We start from the raw sequence: 23,324 nt of genomic DNA on the forward strand, positions 1-23,324 counted from the left end.
ACTTTGTTGTATAACTAGTATATTTCTGAATACAGTGTAAGTTATCTAGCAAATGAACTATAACGTGAAAATCTACACTTTTGTGCTAACAGGAGATGATCAAGGTAGGGTAACAAGTTGCCTGCAACATACCGCAAGGTGAATAGATAGGCATTTGGCAAGCAAATTTGACTTTAATATTACAAAAAATACAGTAGGTCAAATTCTGCAGCCTCATGAGGTTTGACTCTCAGGTGTAAAAGCAGACTGACTTGAATTTCTAACTACTGAACTAACTACCTTGCAGTGTGCATTAGAACATGGATTTTCTATTAGTATAGTTAAATATTACTGTACAATAGAGCATTGGTTTTAATCCTTCCAGTATTAAGAGTAAAGGTAGATTGCCATGCTGGATAATTGTAATTTCACTGTATTGTGATCTATAACATAATTGGATAACAAAAATGCGTTGAAGAAGAAGCTAATAGAAGGTAAGAGTTTGCCAGCAGTTGCTTGTTTCACGTCTAGCTGTGAGACATCCACCTGGTGTGCAGTAATGAAATACCAGAGTGCTACATCTCTAATACACTGTTAATGTTCTTTCAGAATGGTGTTTTGACTTACCTCGGCTTGTTCAGTCAGTCTCAAGTAGAGTTCTCCCAAGGAGCCAATTACGAAAATACCTGCATGTGGTTCCTTGGTAGCTTTTTAACAAGTACTGTAAAATAAAGACAAACTTGTGAAGATTGAGCTGTGCTTGCTCAAGTCATTTTGCTTCCTCCATACTGACCCACAGAAAAGCATCTGGACTCCGCTCACTGTTCGGTGTGCATCAGATGAAGCCATGACTCTGTTACATGTACAAGGAATCTAGGAGCCAGGCCGAGCTACTGGCTAGTAAATAGGCAGTTGTTGAGCTCAGACTATTCTAACTGCAGTATAAAAATGTAATAGGCCAGACGGGTTAGTTTTCACAGATTTTTTTTTTATAGCATGTAGTTGGGGTTTATCTAGGCAAAGCTCACTTTGAGCTCAATCTGACTAATCTTAGAGGACATCAGTTTGTGGGGAAGTCTGTCATTAAAGATGTTTCACTGACTTCCAGAAACAGTTAACTAAGGAACCAAAGTTGGAACAGAGCCAACCTGCTTATATTGTCAATCAGTCATGGTCCTCATAGCAAGTGTTAGCAGAGGTGGCTGTTTCTGCTTGCTCTATTACAAATGCAGGAGAAGCTTTCAAAGAGGAGCCGGTCTCCTGTTTTTTCTTTGCTAAATAGTTGTCTTGAGTACAAGAACCACAGCCTGTTTGCCTCTCGGAATATACTTGGGGCAGTAGGGATGCCATGCATTGTATCCTGAAGTCACTGAACACTGTATTTCAGGCTGCTCTCTGCTAGAGTACCCTGGCTTTGGTGCCAGTTTTGTGAAGGGCTGCAGGGCTGGTGGGTGGATCGCAACAGCTCACTTCGGCAGAACAATAAGCTGAATTCTGCCTACTTTTAATGACTGTCATGTTGATTTTGACTGCTTTCTAACTACTTTGGCCTAGAAAATACGTGCAACTAAGCAGAATTATCTTGAGATTCTCTTTGGTACCCGAGCATGTTCTGCTATTAGCTTATTGATTTAAATAAGCTTCGACAGTGCCTGTTTACTGTACTTGTATGGGAGCACTGGGATTCGCTGGGGCTCACTCTCCCTGTGTACACTCTTACTTGATGAAAGTCTTGAAGCTGTGTGCTGTTAGGCCCAGGAACTTGAATTTAAAATTCGCAGTGTTCTTGGGGGATGAGAGCTGCTCATGAACTTCAAAGAAGTCTACCTTACTTCTGGTCTTACTCTCTACACTGCTAGGCCAAATGCAAGAGAGAAGTAGTCTAGTGATGAATCGAGCTTCTAAAGAAGTGGTTCTTGGGTGTACCCTGGGGTGGTGAAAGGTACTACCCTTACAGGCAACTACCTGGTTCTCTTTGTTACAGTTTAAGCAAAGAAAACCAGCTGTATAAAACAGAAGTGATAAATACTACCAGTGTCTGAACATCTTGCTGATTAGATATTAAAGAACTTAACACCTCTGTGAAACTTACATACTGGTTCTGTTTTGAATAGAGTTATTGAACAGAATGAACTTTTTCATGTAACAGTAACTTCTTGAATGCTGGAAGATCAAGTGCAGAAATTGTTTAACCTAGATATGTCACTTAAAAGAATGAACATATGGCTAACGAACATCTTCAGTCTGGCAGTTCTACTAATTAGTCTGTTTCTTTATTCTGCTGTCATTGTAACGGACAATCACTAGACCTCTTGGGAGAGGGTGAGTAACATTTTTGATTTTTAAGACTTTTGAATGTTAAGACTCCTTATTAAAAGCTCCAGCTTTCTGGAGCTGAGTAATTGTGGTCTCTCTCCCTCTTCCCCTTACTTTTCCTGTTTGATCTTCATTATGTGGTTGCATATAGATAATCTGGCTGCACTTTCCGGTGTTACCTCTGAGCCACAGATTTCAGATCCATTTGCCCCAGAGCCTAGTGCAACTACTGCTGCAACTACTGATACTGCAACTACTTCAGCTGCCGCTGCTACAACCACAACTATTACTGCTGCCACTGCTGAAGTGGATCTCTTTGGAGGTTAGTTTGGTTGCTCTAGTGCTCTATGCCAGCTCATAAGGTAGATGAAGCAATACTGAGTTCAGCTACTGATTCAAGGCCTCTGATTTAATCAATTCTGCCAGAGGTGCCTGTGTGTTGGATGCTAGATGGAACAGGAAATGTAAACTGTCCAACTGCCTCGTTGTTTGCTGTGCTTTTAGTTGATAGACTCCTCTGCATGTATATGGAAATGGAAAACTGTGCACACTTAAGACTGAATTACTTTATGGTTGAACAGCAAAAAAAAATTAGGTTTCAGGTGCACACCCGGATAAGCAGGTATTCTTTCCACATTATTCAGTAACTATGCACTGTACTACAATCTGTGGGAAACGCAGTTGTGCTTTCGTAGTTGCTGAGGATGGATGTGGCAGCTTCCTGCCCCTTCATTACATGTGGCGCTTGAGCTCTGTTGTGTTTCTTCTGAGTCCTTTCAGTAAATGTAGTATGGAGCCAGCAGAAACTACTATATTTCAGTGTTCTTGAATCTGGGTTTTATTTCATGTAGCATTAATAGTAAATTAAAGTGGCAGTGAACTCGGACTAAATGCCAACTATACAACTGATGTGTAAGAAACATATTCTTTGAGTTTAGCTATGCTCTTTCAGTCTCTCATGGTAGCTGCTAACCTCATGAATAAGAATAAATTTCCCCCTGTATGTTGTCAGTTTTCTTGTCACTCCCATGGAGCAGGAGGCTTGTCAGCAGCATGTCAGAAATTACCGTTTCTTTTCAGCACTATACCAGCCCAGGTTAATAGAAAAAATTTCTGATTTACAAACTACTAACATGTTTAAGATCACCTGACCACAGTATTTTTGTAGGTTTCTCTTCTAGTATGACCATGTATGTCAGGAATTAGTAATAACATCCTTGCTAGCAAAACTGAATTCCAGTATGTTCTGAGTGGAGTGTGGTGTTTTTATCGCTTCTACTGACAGGAGTTCTGGAGAGGTCTCACACATAAACAGGTGTTTCCTAAAGACTCAAGGTTCCCGGTTAGAAGTTTTTTAGGACTTTTTTGACTTAGACAGACAGCTCCAAGATATCCCCAGTGGAACTGCTGAGAAGCTGTAAGAAAGGAGTACAGCTGCTACCTGCTACTTAACTCCTCCTTTTACAAAGATGGATAATAGGTCAAGTGCCACAGGGTCAGGCAGTTCAGAAGCAATTTTAAAATAGTTGTGGGCAATGGTTCTGGACACCACTAGGCGCAAGAGAGATTCTGATGTTCGTTACTCTCAGAAGACTGTTGCAGAAGCCAAGGCCTGTGCTTGTTAACACTGCTGCAGATGTACAGCGCATGAAACTTCTGGTGTGTAGATGCTGGGGTCGAGCCAGTCTTGGATACAGCACTTTCAAATTACATTAGTAATTTAGCATAGATATATGACCTTTTAAAAAAATTAAATGATAGTTAAATGGCTAGAAATCACTGTAAACTTGCAACAGGATTAGAAAAACACCTACTGTTGCATATTCTTCCAGTGCTACTGCTTCCAGCAGCAAGATGTACCCTTCCTTTTTTCTACCTTTTGCACTATTCTGTGCCTGGAAAAATGGCTGCTACCAAATCAGTGGCAAAGAGCTGGATGCATTTAGTTTCTAGAGATTTAACTGATCATTAGATTACTTAGTGGCACATGTTAGCAAGTGGAGTTGCCTTCATTCTCCAGTGTGGAAAGAATTATACTTTTGCAGCATCCAGACTTCTGTGACTTGATAGTTTTTTTAAAAGAGAATGTATTTTCTTGCTCGAATACTATAAATCTCCAGTGGATTGTGTAGTAGATAAATGCTGACTTTTTCCTGGAACACTTCAGGACAAAGCAAGGTTTTGTTATTTACAATAGCAGAAAACTTCTGGTTTTCAAGAAGGAAAAAATTCTTAACACACTCAGCAGTGAACGTACTTTTGCAGTGCCTTCAAGACACCCGCAGGCCAGACCCTTTTAGGATCCTGGAGTCCATATTGAACTTCCGTCTCTCTGCTTGTGGTTTTTTTGTTTGTTTCTTTCTTTGGGTTTTTTTGTTTGGTTTTTGGTTTGGTTTCTTTTTTTCGGTCTGACTCCTGTGCTGTAACTGGTATCCCATACCAACATTCCTTTTTACTTCAAGACTACGTACGGTGCAAGAAGTGGTAGTCTGAGGGCAGACACTGTCACTCTAGCTTTTTTGGTGCCAGGAAAGCTTACAGTTAATCTTAAAGTAGGTATTTGATCTTTGAGGTCTGCTAGAGATACAGTCTTCAAGGTCATGTTAACTTTTTGCAGCTTGCCAGTTCTTAGTTGCCTTATGCAATCCCTTGTGGGGAGGTGTGGTAGGGGAAGATACAGGACCAGTGATCTCGGGAGAAAGAATGTAGAGTCTTCAGGGAGTGGCTGGGTAGGGAAAGGAAGCTGAAAGCTGCAGGAGAGAGACAGCCAAGGTGATGGAAGAAGCAGAAGAGGAGACTTGGCAGGAATGACTGTTGAATTCTCTTGCACTGCATCGCTGGTACTTCAGCTGATAGGAGCCTGCATGTTGCCTGGGACTGGGCTTTGTCTTTAAGAGGAGAAGCAGCTCTGCTTTATGTCTTCATGTCTTAACATGCTTTTGGAAAGCAGATGAGAAATGCAGGATTGATCCAGCATAGCTTTTTTGAAGAATTCAGTCTGATTAATGGGCAAGCTGTCAGTTACCTGGGCCAACTTGAAGAATTCCTTATCTTGTTTCCAAGATAAAGAAGAGGAGGCTGTTTTCAAAGTGCAGCTGGAATCATTCCTGAGAGGGGGAAATGTATAGGAAAGGCGAAAGATCTTGAAATGCCCTGTACCTCAATAATAGAATTTGGACACAGTATTTTTGGATGCTAATAACGTGTTCTTGAGTTATATTTTGTTGTGCGATTATAGTGTAAGTGGTGCAAGTAAAAATTCATGGCAGACACTGTGCAAATGTCAGTTATTAAGTATTCAGTATTAATCACAAGCAGGCAGGGAACTGTGGTTTTCCCTTTAAAGAAACTAAAGGCAAAGTGATTGAGACTTTTTGGCACTTGGCAAATGAATGTCCCTCATGCTGGAACATGCTTGTAGCAAACCAGCACTTATTTTAAAGTGTTTTAAAATTATTTTAAAATGAAAACTTTTTTTTTAAAGTTTTAAAAAACAACAACAAAAATCCCATAATTCTTACTATTATTTCCTAGCAGTGATCCTAGTGGGGTGTTTCTTGTTAAGCCAGGTTTTCCATGCCAAAGTAATGAAGGGTGACTGAAGAGGAAAAAAAATGTGGAAACAAGAAAAGAATTCTGCTCACCTGTACACTTTAGTTCTATGATCTTTCAAATACTTGTGACTTGCCATAGGGTTGTTTCAGATGTTGCATAATACATTAAATGATTATAAGTCATACATAAGTATCGTCATTCGTGAGTAACTTTTGTTGTATATTGATGCCATGATGTCAGATGAAGCCTGAATTTATGAAATTAAACAGATCGCTCTTCAAGAACACTTACTTTGCTGCAGACAAGATGTGTTGAAGCACTGCTTCAGTGTTTCAGAACTTAAAAATGCCATTGTTTGCACATCACTTCAATAAGAACTGATTTTATTTAACAATTTAAGTGTTTGCAGTACAGAATACATAGCTATCACTCCTAACGGCTGTTCCGTGTAGTGTGAACTTGCAAAGGTTTCAGCAACATCTTAAACCCAAGCGAGGATCATGTGCTACTTGATTCTAAAAGTCAAAAACTAGATTCACTTCTGAAGCAGAAGATGCACAAATGTAAAGAGGCATAAACTGAGTATATACAGTAACTGCTGTAAAGGGAGATCTTCTTACAGTGCTGGAAATGCAAATGTGGGGTTACTGTGCCAATATGGAGAAACAAAAAAAGAAACATTCCAATCTGTTTTTTAGTAATAAAACATGCAATACTTAATTGTATCAATTTCTGCATGTCATACTGGCTTTTAGCAGAGGGCATCTGTGCAGGTGCAGCACAGCCTTTTGAAAGGCTTCAGTGAACTTGATAAGTATTAACTTAAAAAAAACAACAACCCAGCAAACCATTGGTTTGAACTGTGAGCTGTAGGGTCACCTGGTTATGTTGGTTTGTCTCTGTGCTTACATAAGTTTTCTTGAACTTCTCAGAGTAACTAATATTTAAAGTTTTTTCTTTAGATTCCATTATGAACTTAGGTGTTTATCCCACCTGCTATTTAACCCAACTATGATGCTAAAGAATATGATACGCTTGGCAACAACCTATTCGTATTTGGAAGTGGCAATAAATAATAAAGCTGATGCCACGCTAGCCGTTCCCTTCCATCTATGGACTGGAAGGAATTTGTGCCCACCTGAATTTCTATGGCTGCTGTATGTGGAACCTCAGTAGTTCACATCTGGACAGGAACGGGTGTTGCTCTGAGGCTGAAGTGGTCCCAGCATAGAACTAGTGACTAACTGTATGCATTCTGAAACACCACTTCGTATGAAACCTGGAGGCTATCCTTTCATTCTGGGAGGTAATTATAAATAGCATTGACCAACTTCTGTGCTGTTGATGACCTACAAGCTTGTGTGGATAGAAATAAGCTTTTTTGGAAGAGCCCAGGGTGACCCTCTATCTGAAAGCTGGCCCTGTAGAGCAGACCCCAACCCACATGACCATATGCATAGCATGTTCTTAAGCAGTACCATTCAAAACTCTTCAGTCCAGTGCTGTGTTGAATTTCTTCTATAGGATGTATGCCAGTGTCTGGTATACATACAACACTGTGATGTTTGACAAATTACGATTTTTTTACTTGGACAACTGCCATCCAGTTTTGTTGTTGAACCCTGTTACGTGAAAAATAGAATTGTATTTGAAATGGCTTATTAGCAGGCCTTTTTTTGCTACTAACTCATTTTAATTCTATTGTACAAGGCTTTCATCTCTTCTGTTGAAGTTTCAGTGCATGTTCTTTTGAGCTTTTTAGATTAAGTGGCACAAACTTGTTTTTAAAATGGTTGTTTTCATTTTAAAATTGACACTCAAGTTAAAGCATGGTAAGCTTTTTCCTGTAGTAGTTTAACAGTGCAATTGCAGTATTCCCCAACAGATTTTATTTTTTTAACTTGCTAACTTTGTAGCAGTAGAAAAATGGCCTTTATGAGCATCTTGAAGCATTTGATCTTAATTGTGCAGTCTTTTTGTGAAGAAAAAGCTTGCCTATGAGGATAGTCCAAATGGCGTTGTCCATTAGGACTACTTCATGGAATTAAGAGCTACAGATGGTGGTTTAAGCCTAGGAATAATGCTGTGAAAGTTCAGAGCTTAAAATTTAAACATACCACTTAGCAAGTGGCAAGGAAAAAAATGGTCAAAGAAAACTCATGAGCAAGTCATTCCAAAACCTCCAAACAGTTGTTTTCCCTGACTCGGTTGGTTGGCCTAGAGGTGATCCTAAAAGGAGGAGAGACACACTATGGCTGGCCAGTAGTTAAGATCCTTGATCTGTCAGAAGCAAGCTGAGTAAATATAACCTATGCATCAGGTTATGGCTTCAGAAAGATCCAATTGGAATACTGTCAAGAAACAAGTAAGTTCAATTTCTCAGATGTTGCATGACTGACTTGGCTCAAAACTGAGAAATGGTAGATGCAGATCTCGTGCTGATGTAATTGAACTGTTATTTGTAATGGTGCTTAAGTTCACAAAGCACTGTGCGAGTAAATTCACAGTTACAGATCAATAACACATATTACAGGCTTTGAGCATGCAAGTTTTTAGTTTTTTTATAAACACCAACTTACTGCCATACCTCTGCTCGCTCTTTAGTTAATTTTGGGTAGTACATGAGCATGCTGCTCTGAACCCTTATACAATGAGAATAATGCCTTATTTTACACTCACTGTACTTCCTGCAGGCAACCAGAGAAGCTCTATCTTCAAACCCTGTCTAGAACCTGCTCATGTGGGGTTGGGGGAGAGGCAGAGCGTTTTGTGCTGCATGACTTGTCTTGCTGTCAGAGTAAGAACATTCATGTTGTATAAGGGGATCTACCTGTGCAATTTAACTTGGTTCTTTTACTATATTTTTCTTCTCTTTATCCTTTTTCCTTTTAATTTCTGTTCTTAAACTGCACCCAAGATGCCTTTGCAGCTTCTCCTGGGGAAGCCCCTGCAGCGGCTGAAGGGGCAGCAGCACCAGCTACCCCAACCCCTGTAGCAGCAGCTCTTGATGCATGTTCAGGAAATGGTGGGTTTTATGTCATTAGATAGTCTCTTGTTTTGCTGGCTTTTTGTTTAAACTACATGGCAGTGTGTTTTTCTGAAATTTTCGTAGTGTTTGCAATTGGTCAAAACAAATGTTAGACTGAAGAGCATGCCTAACAAAACTGCCTGTTACTGAGTCCCAGTAACTTTGTACTTATTTGGTAGTGCTAATGGACAATTCTATCAGTGCTGAGTTTTGTAAGCAGTAACCTGCTAAAGTGGATATTCTTTTGTCATATTTCTGTCTTTTTTTGGCCTTGTCAAAGAGCCTTTGAAAGTTCTCCCCTTTAACTAGCCTGCTCAGCCCTTCAGGTGGTCTTTATTTTGGAAAAACATAAGTAACATGTCTGAATAAGTAAGCTAAATGTTAACGACCTCCTCTGTGTGCGTGCGTGTATTTGCAGTATGTGCATTGCCTGTAGTTGCTTTGTTCTTGACTTCCTCCCTCGCTGATCCTAAGTACGTATACACAAATATTTCCCCTCTCCTTTTTACAAGACCCCTTTGCCCCATCCGAAGGTAGTGCAGAGGCTGCTCCTGAGCTGGACCTCTTTGCTATGAAGCCAACAGAGACTGCTGTTCCTGTAGTTACCCCTACAACTAGTGCAGCCACTCCAGTTCCTGCAACAACTCCTTCTCCAGCTGCTGCTGTTGCTGCTGCTGCTACTGCTACTACAGCTACTGCCACTACCACTACCGCCACCACTACTGCTACCACCACCACCTCCGCTCCTCCTGCTCTAGATATCTTTGGTGGTAATTTTGTTTTTAACTCTTTGATTCTGTTGGATTGATCTGTCAGGAGTACAGAACAAACAAATCATTGTTGCATGCATGCTGTGTGCTGGGCTTTCAAACCAGAGAGCCTATTAATTCAAAATATGATGTATAAAACATGGAAGTTCTGCTTTCAGTCCTGCTTTTCAAAAATGAGTTAAAGATGTGTTATGTTCTTGGCCTTAGATTTATTTGAGTCTGTTCCTGATGTACCCGCAGCACCTAAACCAGATGCTACTCCTAGCATAGATCTCTTTGGTACAGGTAAAGAGAGAATTCTTCCAATACTCTGCTGCTTTGATGCCGTGTAATGGTGTAAACTGACTTGAGTGATACTTACTTCTCCTCGGTTTTTCTTTCATTTCTGGAAGATGCTTTTTCATCTCCGCCGCATGGAGCTTCTCCTGTGCCTGAGAGTTCTCTCACTGCTGATCTCTTATCTGGTGAGTGCTTGTTTTCACAGGCCATCTTACAGACTTCCTGGGTTTGCTTGTTTTTGTTTCCCCAAGAGTAAAATAAAAAACAACAAAAAAAAAACAACCAAAAAACACTTATTACCAATTTACATCTTTAAGCTGAAATACTAAGTTGTGGGTTTGATGCTTTGGTCACAAGATGTGCAGTTGCTGAAGATGCAAGCTGTGAAGTGGCTGACACTGAAGCTGAGTAAGTAATGTAGTTGTTGAGAGAGTAAATCCTCCAGGCATAAGAATTTTCTTAATACGCAATGTTTTCGTTAAAGTACTGTGGTTTTCAGTTGCAGTGTGAGAAATGTAACACTTTCTGTTTGCAGTTCTGAAGACTGCTACCTGAATTTACCAACCCTGTCGTTCTAACTGGTGGAGCCCATGTGGCTTTGAAATATTTAGCTATCATTGTTGCCTTGCTGATACTAAATATTATTTATCCTATGCTTACTGCAGTGGATGCATTTGCAGCCCCCTCTCCTCTACCCACTGCCTCTCCAGCAAAGGTGGATTCTTCAGGTGTGATTGACCTATTTGGTGGTGGGTATTTTTCTTTCCTCACCACTTCAGAGTTGAATCACTTCATCTCAATTACCTTTGCGCTTTGCTAAAGCTGAGGTTTCCCCCTTCTCACAGCTTTTCTGTGTAGCATGACAGCTAAGACTAGCATGCCCAGTTCTTAGTACTGCACAATAACGAACTGCAAATAAGCTGTCAGCATGCTCATTTCATTGTCATGACACTTGCCATTCTGTTTTCAGTCAACGCATGTGTGGCTCTTCCTCAGCGATCCAGTAAAAGTCTGTTGTGTTCTTTTTTTCTTCTTTGCAACTCTCCGTGGTCATGTTGTTTTCTCTCAGTTCCGTTTCTCAAAGCAGCTGAAGTTTTGAGGGTGACTTGTCTCGGACTGGGTTATCTGAATTACAGGATCTTTGTGGGATTTGACAAGGTGGAAATTAGGATGGGCCAGCCAACTCTAGGAGTGTTGTAGAACAGAAGTGTTGCTCAGAAGTAGTGAATTTTCAAACATTAGTGGCATACTCCTCTAAAAAGACTTAATATGAGTCAGTAGGTTCTGTCTGGAATTAACTCCAAACTCTCGTCTGATGCGTTCACCTCCAAAGGGCTTAGCCCTCTTGTCTAAAATGCTGTGGTTTGCATGGATTTTCTGAGAAGAGGCTCAACTAAAAAGAGAAGAGATTCCTCTCAAGTGTTGGTTTGTTGCCCCTCCTTTTTTCCACCTGCACTTTACATCCGTGGTACTGCTTTGCAATAGAGATGGCCAAACGCTTTCATTTACTTCTTCTGATGAATGAAGTGGTTATCCTTTTGTCATCTTTTGTTTACCTTAAGTGATGAATTGATGCATTTAATATTGAACTGTTCACCTTTTTTTGATGCTTTCTGGAATTCCCTTTAGATGCTTTTGGAAGTAGTGCTTCTGAACCCCAGCCCGCAACCCAGGCTGCTTCTAGTTCCTCAGCTTCTGCAGACCTACTTGCTGGTAATAAAGAACTTCTAGCAAATTGTTATTTTAAGGCAAACTAAGAAATGGTCTTTGAAATCTTTTATGTTCCTTGGGTGTAAGTGGACTTCTGCAGTGGAATAAAATACTTGTTTACAAGATTTCTTAGTACTTTAGATGTCTTAAATTAAAAGTACAGTGAATTACAGGGGAGGGGCTATACTGAAGTACGAGTTAATGTCCTAGATTACCTTCTTCCTATGCTCCTCATTTTCCTACCTCCTGCTGTTTTTCTATACTGTTCACTGTATAGGAGTGTGTACGTAAAGTTTCTTTGGCTGACTGTAGCAGTACTTAAGCAGTATTGCAGGCTATGCTACTTGTTCCTTACTTCTAATACATCTCGATTTCTCCGTTGATTTAATTGAGGCAGGTTACACACTTAAGTGTTAGGAGCTTGGATGAATGACTTGGCAGCAGTCTTGCATTTAGCCAAGGAGAGCAGGCTGACGAGAAAGAGCTTTTCTGAGGACAAGGGCATAGAAGTGATGGTGACCCTCTCGTCACACTGGGTGAAATGAGGTCTCTGCTATGCTGAGTGTGGCATCACTGTCACGCCCTATTTCAAAAGCTGAATAACTGTATCATTGTAGTCAGCATACTACAAGTAAGCAGCTTCAGCTGAGTTCTGTTTGTACCATTCTCCAAAATTCATGCTAAACCACCATGTATTTTGGTGGCTATAGTGAGTGTGCTAAACAGTTGTGACTCCTCCCCATCCCGGTTTGAAGTTTGTAGAGAACAAGATCCCAGCTGCCTTCCTCAAGTTTAAAGGAAACTAATGCACTTCTGGTTTCAGGAAGACTTGACTCAGTTTGTCCCCATGTTTCCAAAATGTGAATTTGTGAGTAGAATTCGTTGGTAGGTTATCTTTCATGAACTTCGAAGATGATTCTTAGCTTTGTGTTGTACCTCTGTGCATTAATTCTGAGCTGGAGTGATAGTCTGCCCTTTATGCAACTGCTGACCGCTCCAGGTGTGGTGGGCCCTGACATCAGCTGCTGTCTGTAAGTCTGAAGGTCTCTCACGCCAGCTTACACTGTGTCAGAGGTCCAACCCTGTGTATGTTTTTCCTTTTTATGCTCATGAGAGGCTCTCCGTTGCATGAGGAGTATAGGCTTAAAGTAGCAGATGCTGAAAGATACCAGTGGTTTTTCAGTCGTGTGTGTTATCGGGGGACTGGGTGCAAAGATGTTGTCAGGCAGAAGCTAATCCTGCTTATGCAAACATTACAATACAAAATATTTTATCTCCTTATCTGTAACTAAGCTTAAATTCCAGTAGGAATTACGCTCCAGATGGCTTAAACTTCAGCAGTGTGCTCTCTGAATCTGATGAGTCACATTGAATCAAAACCTAAATTATAAAAGAAATGTTATAGGTTGTGAGTTATAAATACTCAAGCAGACCTGAAGTGGTTGGGGTGAATAAGTGATTTCTTTTAAAATTTTATTTTTTTCTCCAAGTAGACTTAATTTATTTTTTTTTTGGCAGATACAGATATTCTGCAAACATCACAGCATATTGCTAAACATTTGTTCACCCTAAATAATGGCAGATGTATAGCCTGCAGTGTAATCCAGTTTTAAATTCAAGAGTGTCCAGAATTCATATGGTGGCTGACGGCTTGTCCTTCATGGTTTATGAGTGTTTCATTGTACTCAGTGTTCATATGCATAGTATTATGAGTATACTTACTATGCGTCACTGTCTTAAGTGTTCTGCTGTCAAAAAAGTTTCTGGTCTCTTCCTGGCTCACTTAGAAATTGTGGTAGAATGTTTTTCATACTTTTTTAAGCCTCTCACCAGGCAAGACTAGACCTACGCTGATAAATACAATAATCTAACCTTTCACCCTTCTAGGTCTATCCCAGTACATACCCTAATAGCATGTTCCTGTAAAAAAACCTTACGTGAATGCGTAAGTAAAAGCAACCTCAAAACTGGGCAGTTAGGGATGTCCAGACAATACTTCTGACTCGGTTGCTGCTGTTTCTGCAGACTGTCTCTGGGTCTTGTGCAAGTCCTAGACAGCTAGAACTTAATTTATTAAAGCGTTTCTATGGCTTTTGTGCCAGATGTTGCTGTTAAATTGTGCAAGGCTAAAAGCTGTGGAATTAAGACCAATCATCATGCAAACTTTACCTGAAGCTGGGGAGAACTCTCTTCTGTAGCTGGAGAACAGACACTTTATGGGGCTTTGCAAAACCTTAGATAACTTTTTAAGCAGAATCTTACAGGAATTAAGTTATGCCGTGCTGCCCAGCTCCTTGTTCTCATTCGGGATATGGAAAGGATCTAACTGAGCACAGGATCTTTAGATGGCTCCAGAGCTTTAGGAATTGCTCCAGTCAACTGCCTTTTGTCATCCGTGTATCTCGTCAGCCTGCTTCTGGACTGATTCTTTGCAGATAGGTACCTTTTTTGCAGATAGTTGAATGGATGGAGCTTTGCCTTGGGACAGGTGATGGACTAGGACAGAGCTTGTACGTAAGGATCAGAGGATAAGCCAGCATCAGTGATGTGTTAGCATGTGTCTGCTACAGACCACCTGGTCAAGAAGAGGCAGTAGAGGGAGCCTGCAGAAAGCCCCACTGTCACAGGCTTTGGCAGCAACTTTAGCCACCACAGTATGGGCTGGAAGGGCAACAGGGAATACGGCTGGGCACAGGTAATGCAGGGGACTTCTGGAATGTGTTAGAGAATCCCTTGACGTGGGTGATCAAGACATACCAGAGTGAGTTCAGTGGAGGGCCACCAAGACGGTGACCTGGTGCACATGACGTATGAGCAGAGGCTGGGAACTGGGTCCATTCAGCCTTGAGAAGAGAAGGCAAAAGGGAGGCCTCGTTCGTGTCTAAATTTCCTCACCGGAGGACACAGGGAACACTAGCCAGGTTCTTATTGGAGGTGCACAGCGATAGGAAACAAGGCAATGTGGGTGGGAAACTCCAGTTGAATACTGGGATTCTTTTATTTTTACCATGAGGATGGTCAGATATGACAGTAGGCTGCCCAGAGAGGCAGTGGAGTCGGTCCTCTTGGAGGTGTCAAGGCAGATCTCTGGGCAACCTGATTGCACCAGGCCAGCAGCTTTGAGCAAGGTGTTGGGCTGGCTGACCTCCAGAGTTCCCTTCCAACCTAAATTATGCCGTGACAAACCCGCTTCGAGAACAGACCTTGGAGAGCTGAGGACAGATCTCTGATCCCAGTACGTTTGTCCAGATTCAGAGTTAGCATGTGTGAACGTGTGGCTTACTGTGGACTAAGATTTGGGTGATAAGGGCTTTGTGGTGCCGGAACCCTGAAGTAGGGAAGCTCACACAGGCTTTTGAAAAGTTCTTTACTTGGGACTGCAGAAAGCAGGCTGCTCTGCTTCCCGCTGCTGCTTCCCTGGCTCCAGCCAGGGCGCCTGGTCGGTAGCATCTGAAGGGACCGGTTTAACTTACAATCAGAGTGGGTTTGGTCATTGCCTGCAATCTGGCAAGCTTCAGCTGAAGGACATAATTTATGAGGTATTTCTAATCAGGTTGTTTTCTCCTCGACCTGTAGTGCATAGTCAGGTTTGCTGTCCTCTCCCAGCTGTCTCTGGGGCCAATGTAGTTGTTCCTATAGAGCAGGTGTTCCACAACTAAACCTGTTTGCTGGTGGTGGAGCAAGTTTCTGGCCTGGTGCCCAGGTGATGGCACACCACTCTCATTTCCCTGCTGAGCGTTTGGGTTTGAATACAGTTAGCTGCTGCTAACTCACTTCTCTTCTGAAACATGCATCTGATGTGTAAATAAGTCTGATGCTTGCATCAAGTGTGTGTGTATACATTTCTCTAACTCTTTCAATATGTAAGTGTTTGGTGTTTAGTCTTACTGTGTTCTTTGAGAAAGAAACGTTTTCAGAGACAGCGTCTGAGATCTCACAGTAACACTTGATATAGTGGATGCTTGCAATTTGAGCACAGGTTCTGTATGTTGAGCTCTAGCCTGTCTCATAGTTAAATGCCTGGCAGATGCTCGATTTCATAGCTGGGAAATGTGCTCTTGTCACTGCAAGTGTCATGGTTTAAACCCAACCAGCAACTGAGCACCACCCAGCTGCTCCCTCACTCCCCCCACGGTGGGATGGGGGAGAGAATCTGAAGAGTAAAAGTGAGAAGACTTGTGGGTTGAGATAAAGACACTTTAATAGGCAAAGAAAAAGCTGTGCGTGCAAGCAAAGCAGAACAAGGAATTCATTCACCACTTCCCATTGGTGGGCAGGTGTTCAGCTGTCTCCAGGAAAGCAGGGCTCCGTCACGTGTGACAGGTACTTGGGAAGACAAAACATTATCATTCCGACACCCTTCCTTCTTCTTCCCCCAGCTTTTTCTTGCTGAGCATGATGTGGTGTGGTATGGAATACCCCTTTGGCCAGTTGGGGCCAGCTGTCCCAGCTGTGCCCCCTCCCAGCTTCTTGTGCACCCCCAGCCTGCTCGCTGCTGGGGTGGGGTGAGACACAGAAAGGACTCTGCAAGCCCTGCTCAGCAACAACTAAAACATCCCTGTACTGTCAACACTGTTTCCAGCACAAATCCAAAACATAGTCCCATACAAACTAATACGGAAAAAATTAACTCAATCCCAGCCAAAACCAGTACAATAAGATGTCTGCATAATGTGCTGTAATCGAATATACCCTGTGACCGTGGAAAGCAGTCTGGATAAAAAAGGTGGTTCGAGGATCTTCAGAATTTTCTTTATTTTCCCATTATTAAAAAGCAGGCTTCCCCACTGAACTGGTAACTAAAGAAAGCTGAAGACAGAAGAAGAAAGGAATTAGTTGACTGCTTAAACAAGAGTGGTACGAACGAACTAAGTACAAAGGCAGAAAGCAGCGATAAGGGTTTCATGTAAAAGATGATCTCTTCTAAATTGATAAGTTGTATTTGGTACTGAATTTCAACAATGTGACTGTTGGAGTAGCATGCCAAATTTTTCAGATTTCACCCACATGAAAATGTCTGTATTTACTTTATACAAGAATAGGATTTAAAATGGTCTCTACAAAGTTGAGAAAACTATCTAAAGGAGAAATTTCAAATGAGTAAATGTTCGAGCTTCTATCCACAGGCAGCAGTGGTTAGCCGGACAGATAGGGACAGTAGACTGTAAGGCAGGATGTTCCCTGAAAAGAAACTAAAGGCAGTGGTAGAGCGTGGGCTCGTCGCTGTCTTGTGCTCAGCTGCGGCAAAAGAATATGCTCTTCCCACCGTATTTGTGTAGTCGTGGTTGGAGCACTAAGCTGGGATCTGATCCTTTCTATGCGAGGGCAGCTGGGAAAAAACAAGGCTGAGACTGAAGATGTAGTACAGAGGACTCAGACATCACTGTCAAGAAGATTGGATAAGAGGAACGGCTTGTAGGCTAAAGAGAACTGAGAAAGTGTCATATGTCTGGTCTCGTTTTGCCAGAGTCTTTGCATATTTAATCAGTTTCCAGAGTCTGTAGATAATACAAATAAGATTTAATTGCAAGGGAGGTCAAATTATATGGAGGGCAAGGGAGGGATTTTGAGAATAACCAAGCTTGGAAGTGCATTGCTTGCAGGCTAGAGAATCTCCATGAGTAGGATTTATTTATATAAATATAGGGTTTATAATATATGATATATTCTCCAGCCTACAAGCAGTTCACTTGTGGATGCTCTTGATCCTGCTTTGGCATGGGAGTGTGGGGGTTCAGCAGCTTGAAGACATCTTGATGAAGGAGACCAGGATGTTTTAAGATGGTGAGAGAAGCTAAATTAGATTAGTAAAACACTGCCTTCTGAATTGAGGTTCCAAAGTAGTTGATGGGTCATCATAAGCTTTTCTCAAGTTAGTTCTCTGTTTCTCTTTTTTCTGAACTAATCCTTGTTTGATGCATTCTGCCTGTGAGATTATTTACCTAGAGCAATAGCACGTAGTACTGGAAGAAGTGTGTTCTCTACTCTGTTGGTCTGTCTCTGCAGAAATCTAAATAACAAACATTAAAGTTGTTATTGGTGACTCTCCCAAAATTCACTGGGTCAGACCTGGCATACCAAGGGTGCTTGTGTAGTGTGGAGTTATTTATAATGGTCTGCTAAGAATTGTGTCTCATTCCACCTTGTATAGATTGAGCTTTTGTTAAACACAGCCCAGGACGACTGACTCTAATGTCCACATCTCTTTTTATGTGGCTTTTTCAAGGCTTTGGAGGTTCTTTTATTGCTCCCTCTCCATCACCATCCCCAGTCACTCCAGCTCAAACCAGCTTACTACAGCCTAACTTTGATGCAGCTTTTGGGACAACAGCTCCAACGACTGGCAGTTCATTTGATGCATCAGGTGAGCCACAGGGTTTCTTCCTGTGAATTTTCTAATGTGTTTTATGTGTTAGATGAGTGAATGACGCCATATTTAGGCTCTGAGTACAGGCAATATCAGTTATTTCCCTCTTCCTTCTCTACTGGAAGAACTCAGGATGATGTTAAGGTTGTTGTGTGCCCTACAGCTCTCTGTACCCATTTTTTATTCTACTATGTCAGTAAAAAACAAACTAGTGTAAACATCCTTGCATGTGCTTGAGATCCAGAATCAGGGATTATGCAAGGAAAACACTTCTGTAAATCGAGTATATAGGCAAGTCGTATTGCTGCTCCTGCTGAAGCTATTTTTGAGCTTGCATGGCACCTGAGTGTACACAAAATGGAGACAGAGTTCACGTTCTTTGCCTGACTATAAGCTTAAACTTTCATCACTGCTATCGTTCTGTTTGCATCTCTTCCATTCTATGTTTTCCATGCTGGGTCCTTGCTACAAACTTAAAATTGGTGAGTTCTGCAACTGAACAAGAAAAAAAAAAAAAAAGTTGAAGTAGTACTGCTGCTTGGTTAATTGGTTGCTTGCCAGTGCACATGCTACCCCTTCCTATAGACTTAACATTAGCATGTACCTCAAACACAGATCAGAAGATAGAACGCTGACATAAGATATACCAGGTGGTTTGACTTCAAGGGATCTAAAAATTAACTTCCGAGTTAGATGACTGGACTAATAAGGGTTGGCTCTGTCAGTGTGGATGGTTCTGGTTCCTTCTGATCTTATAAGATGTTAGTAGGCTTTCCCAATTCCCTGCTGCTTGCAAGTCAATAGTAACATCTTGAGACTTCCAATCCTGTTGCTGTAAGATGTCAAGGTATAAGACTGCCTTCGTCACAGTAATTCTGACTGGTGTTTGCTGCAAGATGTTCATTTTAAAAACCTTTAAATGAATATCTCCTAACAAGTGTGTGTGCATCTGACATCTCTCTAGGGATGGCTGTAAGAAAAAATAGTGTCATGTGGAAGTGGTGTTGTGTCTATGGAGATTTAACTTTCCATTTAAAGTCCTTCTAGGCATGTCTTCTCATACTAGTTCGCATCAGTATAGCTCTTTCAGGATTACTGTACATTCAGTGTCTAGTAAAATGACATGCATGCCCTTGTTGGCATTACTTCTAACGTCAAACAGTGTTTTGGTAAGACTTGTGATGTGATTGTCTGTGCTATATTTGTTGGAGCAACAGCAAAGTGGCAGGTAGTGTTTGTCTTACCACAGCTGCTGTTCTAACCCTTTTTCCTTTCACTTCCAGTGTTTGATGGCTTAGGTGATCTTCTTATGCCAACTATGGTTCCTTCGGGCCAGTCTATAGTACCTTCAGCCACAGCAACAGTCACTGCTTCAGCAGCAAGCAAGGGCCTCGGGAGCGATCTTGATTCATCTCTTGCAAACTTAGTAGGCAGTAAGTGACAAATTTTGGGTCTAAATGGTGTGGCGTACAACTACGTTACTTTCCCACAGTGCCAAATACCCCCGTGTTTTAGCTTGCTTCAATGTCCTTCTGTTTCCCTGGGCAGATCAGGAAGCTATAGGCAGGAATAAGGCCTGATCCAGATAACTTGTAGTCTGGCTTCACAACTTGTCCCTGTTTGTGCCCAGGATCTGAGTCAAGTAATGGGATCTGTGTATGGTAGGTGGGATTTGTAATGCACGAACATCCCAGGTACATTCACAGACACATCAGACCCTTAATGGGTCTGCCCCTGTGTAATAGTGGATGGGGAGGTAAACATTGTCCAAAGCATCTGACAGCAGTGTGGAATTTAGGCAGAAAAGCTGGTGGACCAAATGGCTGACTTCTTGCTTAACGGGAGGAGGAGCAGCAGTGGGGTCAGGAGTGCACAGCAGCCAACAGTGAAATTTCCAAAGCATGTTCTTGAAATGCTGAACTAAAAAGTGTTCTCTTTCCTGTAGTAGTAGAAGGGCTAGAGCCTTTATAAATAGAGATAAATATCCACAGCCCCCTAAAAAACCGAAGAGGCACACCTAGGCCAAGGTGTGATACTACTGAAGTTGTATTTTGGAGGATTGCGTAAATGGAATACTGTGTTAGTATATGTATACACACCACAGCCAAGATATAACTGAACTTAGGATGCATACTATCCTGGTAGGTGTCGGGGGAAATGACCATGCTTAGAAGTCAGAAGGGCTGTTAATCACTTGAAACCACTTCTGCCAGTCATTTGCTACGTCCAGGTTTGGGGGAGAAAAACAAACTTAGCCATTTGTCACTTACAGGACGTGTACTGGTCATGTTACAACTTAGCTTAAAACTTTTTCCAAAGAGTTATTAAGGAAACTACTTGCAGCTTCCATGTATGATAGAGCAGATAAAGCATTGCAAATCTTCCAGGTAACATTCAGATCTATGTGCCTGTGAAAAATAGCTTTTTATTCCCGTACGTATAATGAGGAACAGAAACTAGTGTTGTCATTCATGGCAAATAGCTTGGTGCCCTTAAATAACTCAGCATTTTGTAGACCTAAATATATTGTTACTTGAGTTTGCTTATGGAGCAAAACCGGCTTCTTCAAGCACAAGACATCTGCAGGGTTCCTCAAATGTTTGTCCTAAAGAAGAAGGGGTAGATGTGGCCAGTCCTCTGATGCTGCCTAAATGAGGACAGCTGAAACTTTATTACTCTGTATAAGCCCATGTGCAATGAAACATGAGCTGTTACTTTTACGTGCTTTACTTTACTGAACACGACTTCCTTTTTTCTTATGATTTTTCAGATCTTGGCATTTCTGGTACCACTTCGAAAAAGTAAGTTCAACTTTGTTTTTAAAAAAAAGAAAGAAAAAAAAAAGTTCTCAACTCTGCTTTATAATGTTGCATCTATTTCAGTGTTTTTTAAGAATCAATGAATTTATGCGCCCCCTCGCACCCAAAAAATCAGTTCAGAAAAATTCTGGAAGAAGTATTCTATTCTGTACAGATTCACTGAATAATTAAGGTTAAATGCTCCTGACGTAGCTTTTAAACTTGCTTGCTTTAATCTGAGTCCTAGAATTCTTTATGTAAATCACTGTTTTCATATCGGACAGCTGATTTCCAAACAACTTAAAATGGAAAAATAGTCCAGATAATAAATTCTATAGCTCCCCTCAGTAATCTAGGCTAATATGTAATAGTTTTGTTATCTTTTTACAGACACGGGATGTGCTTATCGTATAGGCATTGGAATACTTGTAAAAGAGAAAAGAAGTGAAAAGCTTATTTTTGCAAGAAGAAGTATTTACATCATTGCATTGATTTTTGAATGTATCTTAATCTGATTGCTTCCTTCTGTGCTTAGTCTTCCTCTGTATGCAAGACCAGTTTATGATGCGTGTACTTCAAAATGTTTTGTGCCTCTGTGGAGATGATAGGGGGGATATGTATAAACACATCATGAGGTTTATCCCCAGAACTTACCTTCCTTCAATCTACTTCATTCAAATGGTGTTTCTTATTCTGGATAGAATGGCCTCTAACAAAACCTGGGTTTGCAACGGCCCTTTTATTCTATGATTGATGTGTTTATCTTCTATCAACTTTTTTCAGAACCGAATGCTTTCCTCCTTCAGCTGTTTGAGCAAGATTTCCAGCAATGAAATGACCTTTCAAAGACTTCTAGCAGGCAGTGCTACTTGCCTGGCCCCTTAGAACAGGCAGTAGCAGTCCCTCTTCCTACTTTTCAAGGGCGTAACGATAATAATAAGAAATAGTAATAATACTTTACCTTCATTCAATACTAAATAAAACCTCTTTTTAATTCTCACTCCAAAGGCCATAACTATATAGCTGACTTCAATATAGAGCGTACTGGTTTCTGCTGCTAACAACCCTTGAAACTGAGTGACTCCGAAAGTGTACCTGTCCGTTAATAACTTAAACTGCATACACCGTAAACTAACGTAGCTGCAAGCCTAACGTTCATGTATGCCGCAATTGGTTTTCATTTTCACTGTGAGGGTATGTAAATAATGGCCCTGTCTGTCTCCCCGTCTGTTAGGGGAGACCTTCAGTGGAACGCTGGAGAAAAGAAGCTCACAGGAGGAGCCAACTGGCAGCCAAAAGTAGCACCTGCAACATGGTCAACTGGTGGTGTCCCCAGCGGTCCATTGGTAGGTAGTTAATCCATCGATACCACTGGTATTGAAACCTCAATATTTTACGAGACTATGCAAGCGTACGTGTAGGCACGGCTCCTGAAGTCTACTTCAGGTAAAGAGCTTGCTTCTGTATAAATGGTATGATTGTTTCAAGTCACATTTTTAAGACCAGATTTACAGCTGGCATAAATCAATCATTGAGACCAGGGCAACGAAAAATATACTAGCATATGTATCAAGATATTACTCTACATGTACACTTAATACCTGTGGACGTTTCCAGGTGTGTGGTTAGCCGTGTAGGTCTTGCCAACACCAGCCCCAGGTCAGTTGCCCAAAGACAATAGTATTGATCCAAAGCTGAAGTACTGGAAGGAGAGGAAAATAAGTTTTTCTCAAGCTTCCCTGAATGAAGCAGATCAAAAGACTAACTACGCGATATTCATACTGATCAAGTGATTGATGTCAGATCAGAACTGATTAGCTTGTTTGGCAGAGTAAAGCAGTCTGTTGGAAAAGCTAAAACTGCCCTTTAAAACGTATCAGAAGGCACTAGCTTTGAGAGAAGGGGGTTGCATTGAGCTAAAAATCTAAATTTGGCTCAAGAGCAACTTGATCACGAGTAAGCTACAAGAGTAATCTGAAGAGGGGTCATACTTCGTCTCATCAAAGTCGCACAGGGCATAAAATGTCCTCCATTTGAAAAAGTTGGGTTGGAAAGGGAAGAAAACGACTGTCAAGGGGGAGCATGACCAGTTCAGATCCCTGCTGCCACAGCCAGGTGTTAACGTGACTCTTAAGCACGTTCCAGCTTGTTCCTTAACCTTATGGAAGACACAAGTATTCCCTGAACTTGGTACTTCATTGAATGTATTAGTTGTAATGTCAACTTTTTTTCTTAATAGAAAGGCTGGGCAATACTGTACAGCGTAAGTGATTTTATTTATTTTTTTTTAATCTCTTATTGTACTTACTTACTAAACATGAAGACACTAACAGCACTCCACCTGCATTACAGTTATTACCACTGGCTTAAAACTAGCTAGAAGCTACCTAACATGGCTCTTCTTGGACAGCCTGTCCAGCAGGCAATTCTCGGGCAATGTGTACTTGAATATGGTAGCAGTGATTAACCATTTCTGTCCTGTAAGCTTGAAAATGATGGCTTCAAACTGTCTTTACTGGGAT

At 41.3% G+C, this 23,324-nt stretch overlaps 1 protein-coding gene across 36 annotated transcripts in view; it reads left to right on the plus strand.

Moving 5' to 3' along the window:
- Window positions 1–23,324, plus strand: part of SNAP91 (synaptosome associated protein 91) — a 71,083-nt gene that overhangs the window by 40,594 nt on the left and 7,165 nt on the right. For 7 of the 36 annotated variants that reach the window (XR_008732708.1, XR_008732707.1, XM_055713269.1 and 4 more), the window contains 13 exons: window positions 2,287–2,301; window positions 2,447–2,617; window positions 8,768–8,875; window positions 9,391–9,648; window positions 9,856–9,933; window positions 10,041–10,112; window positions 10,593–10,676; window positions 11,557–11,640; window positions 17,864–18,001; window positions 19,288–19,437; window positions 20,775–20,805; window positions 22,037–22,148; window positions 23,042–23,065. Coding sequence is in view for 30 of the 36 variants with exons in the window: in XM_055713269.1 (XP_055569244.1) it covers window positions 2,287–2,301; window positions 2,447–2,617; window positions 8,768–8,875; window positions 9,391–9,648; window positions 9,856–9,933; window positions 10,041–10,112; window positions 10,593–10,676; window positions 11,557–11,640; window positions 17,864–18,001; window positions 19,288–19,437; window positions 20,775–20,805; window positions 22,037–22,148; window positions 23,042–23,065 (1,325 nt within the window). In the remaining 6 variants the exon portion in view is untranslated. Of the gene's footprint in view, window positions 1–2,286; window positions 2,302–2,446; window positions 2,618–8,543; window positions 8,648–8,767; window positions 8,876–9,390; window positions 9,649–9,855; window positions 9,934–10,040; window positions 10,113–10,592; window positions 10,677–11,556; window positions 11,641–17,863; window positions 18,002–19,287; window positions 19,438–20,774; window positions 20,806–22,036; window positions 22,149–23,041; window positions 23,066–23,324 lie in introns of those variants that run through there. The other 29 variants (XM_055713282.1, XM_055713286.1, XM_055713274.1 and 26 more) reach the window with 26 other exon arrangements.

The sequence above is a fragment of the Falco cherrug genome, chromosome 6 (assembly GCF_023634085.1).
Source record: "Falco cherrug isolate bFalChe1 chromosome 6, bFalChe1.pri, whole genome shotgun sequence".
Taxonomy (NCBI): Eukaryota; Metazoa; Chordata; class Aves; order Falconiformes; family Falconidae; genus Falco; species Falco cherrug.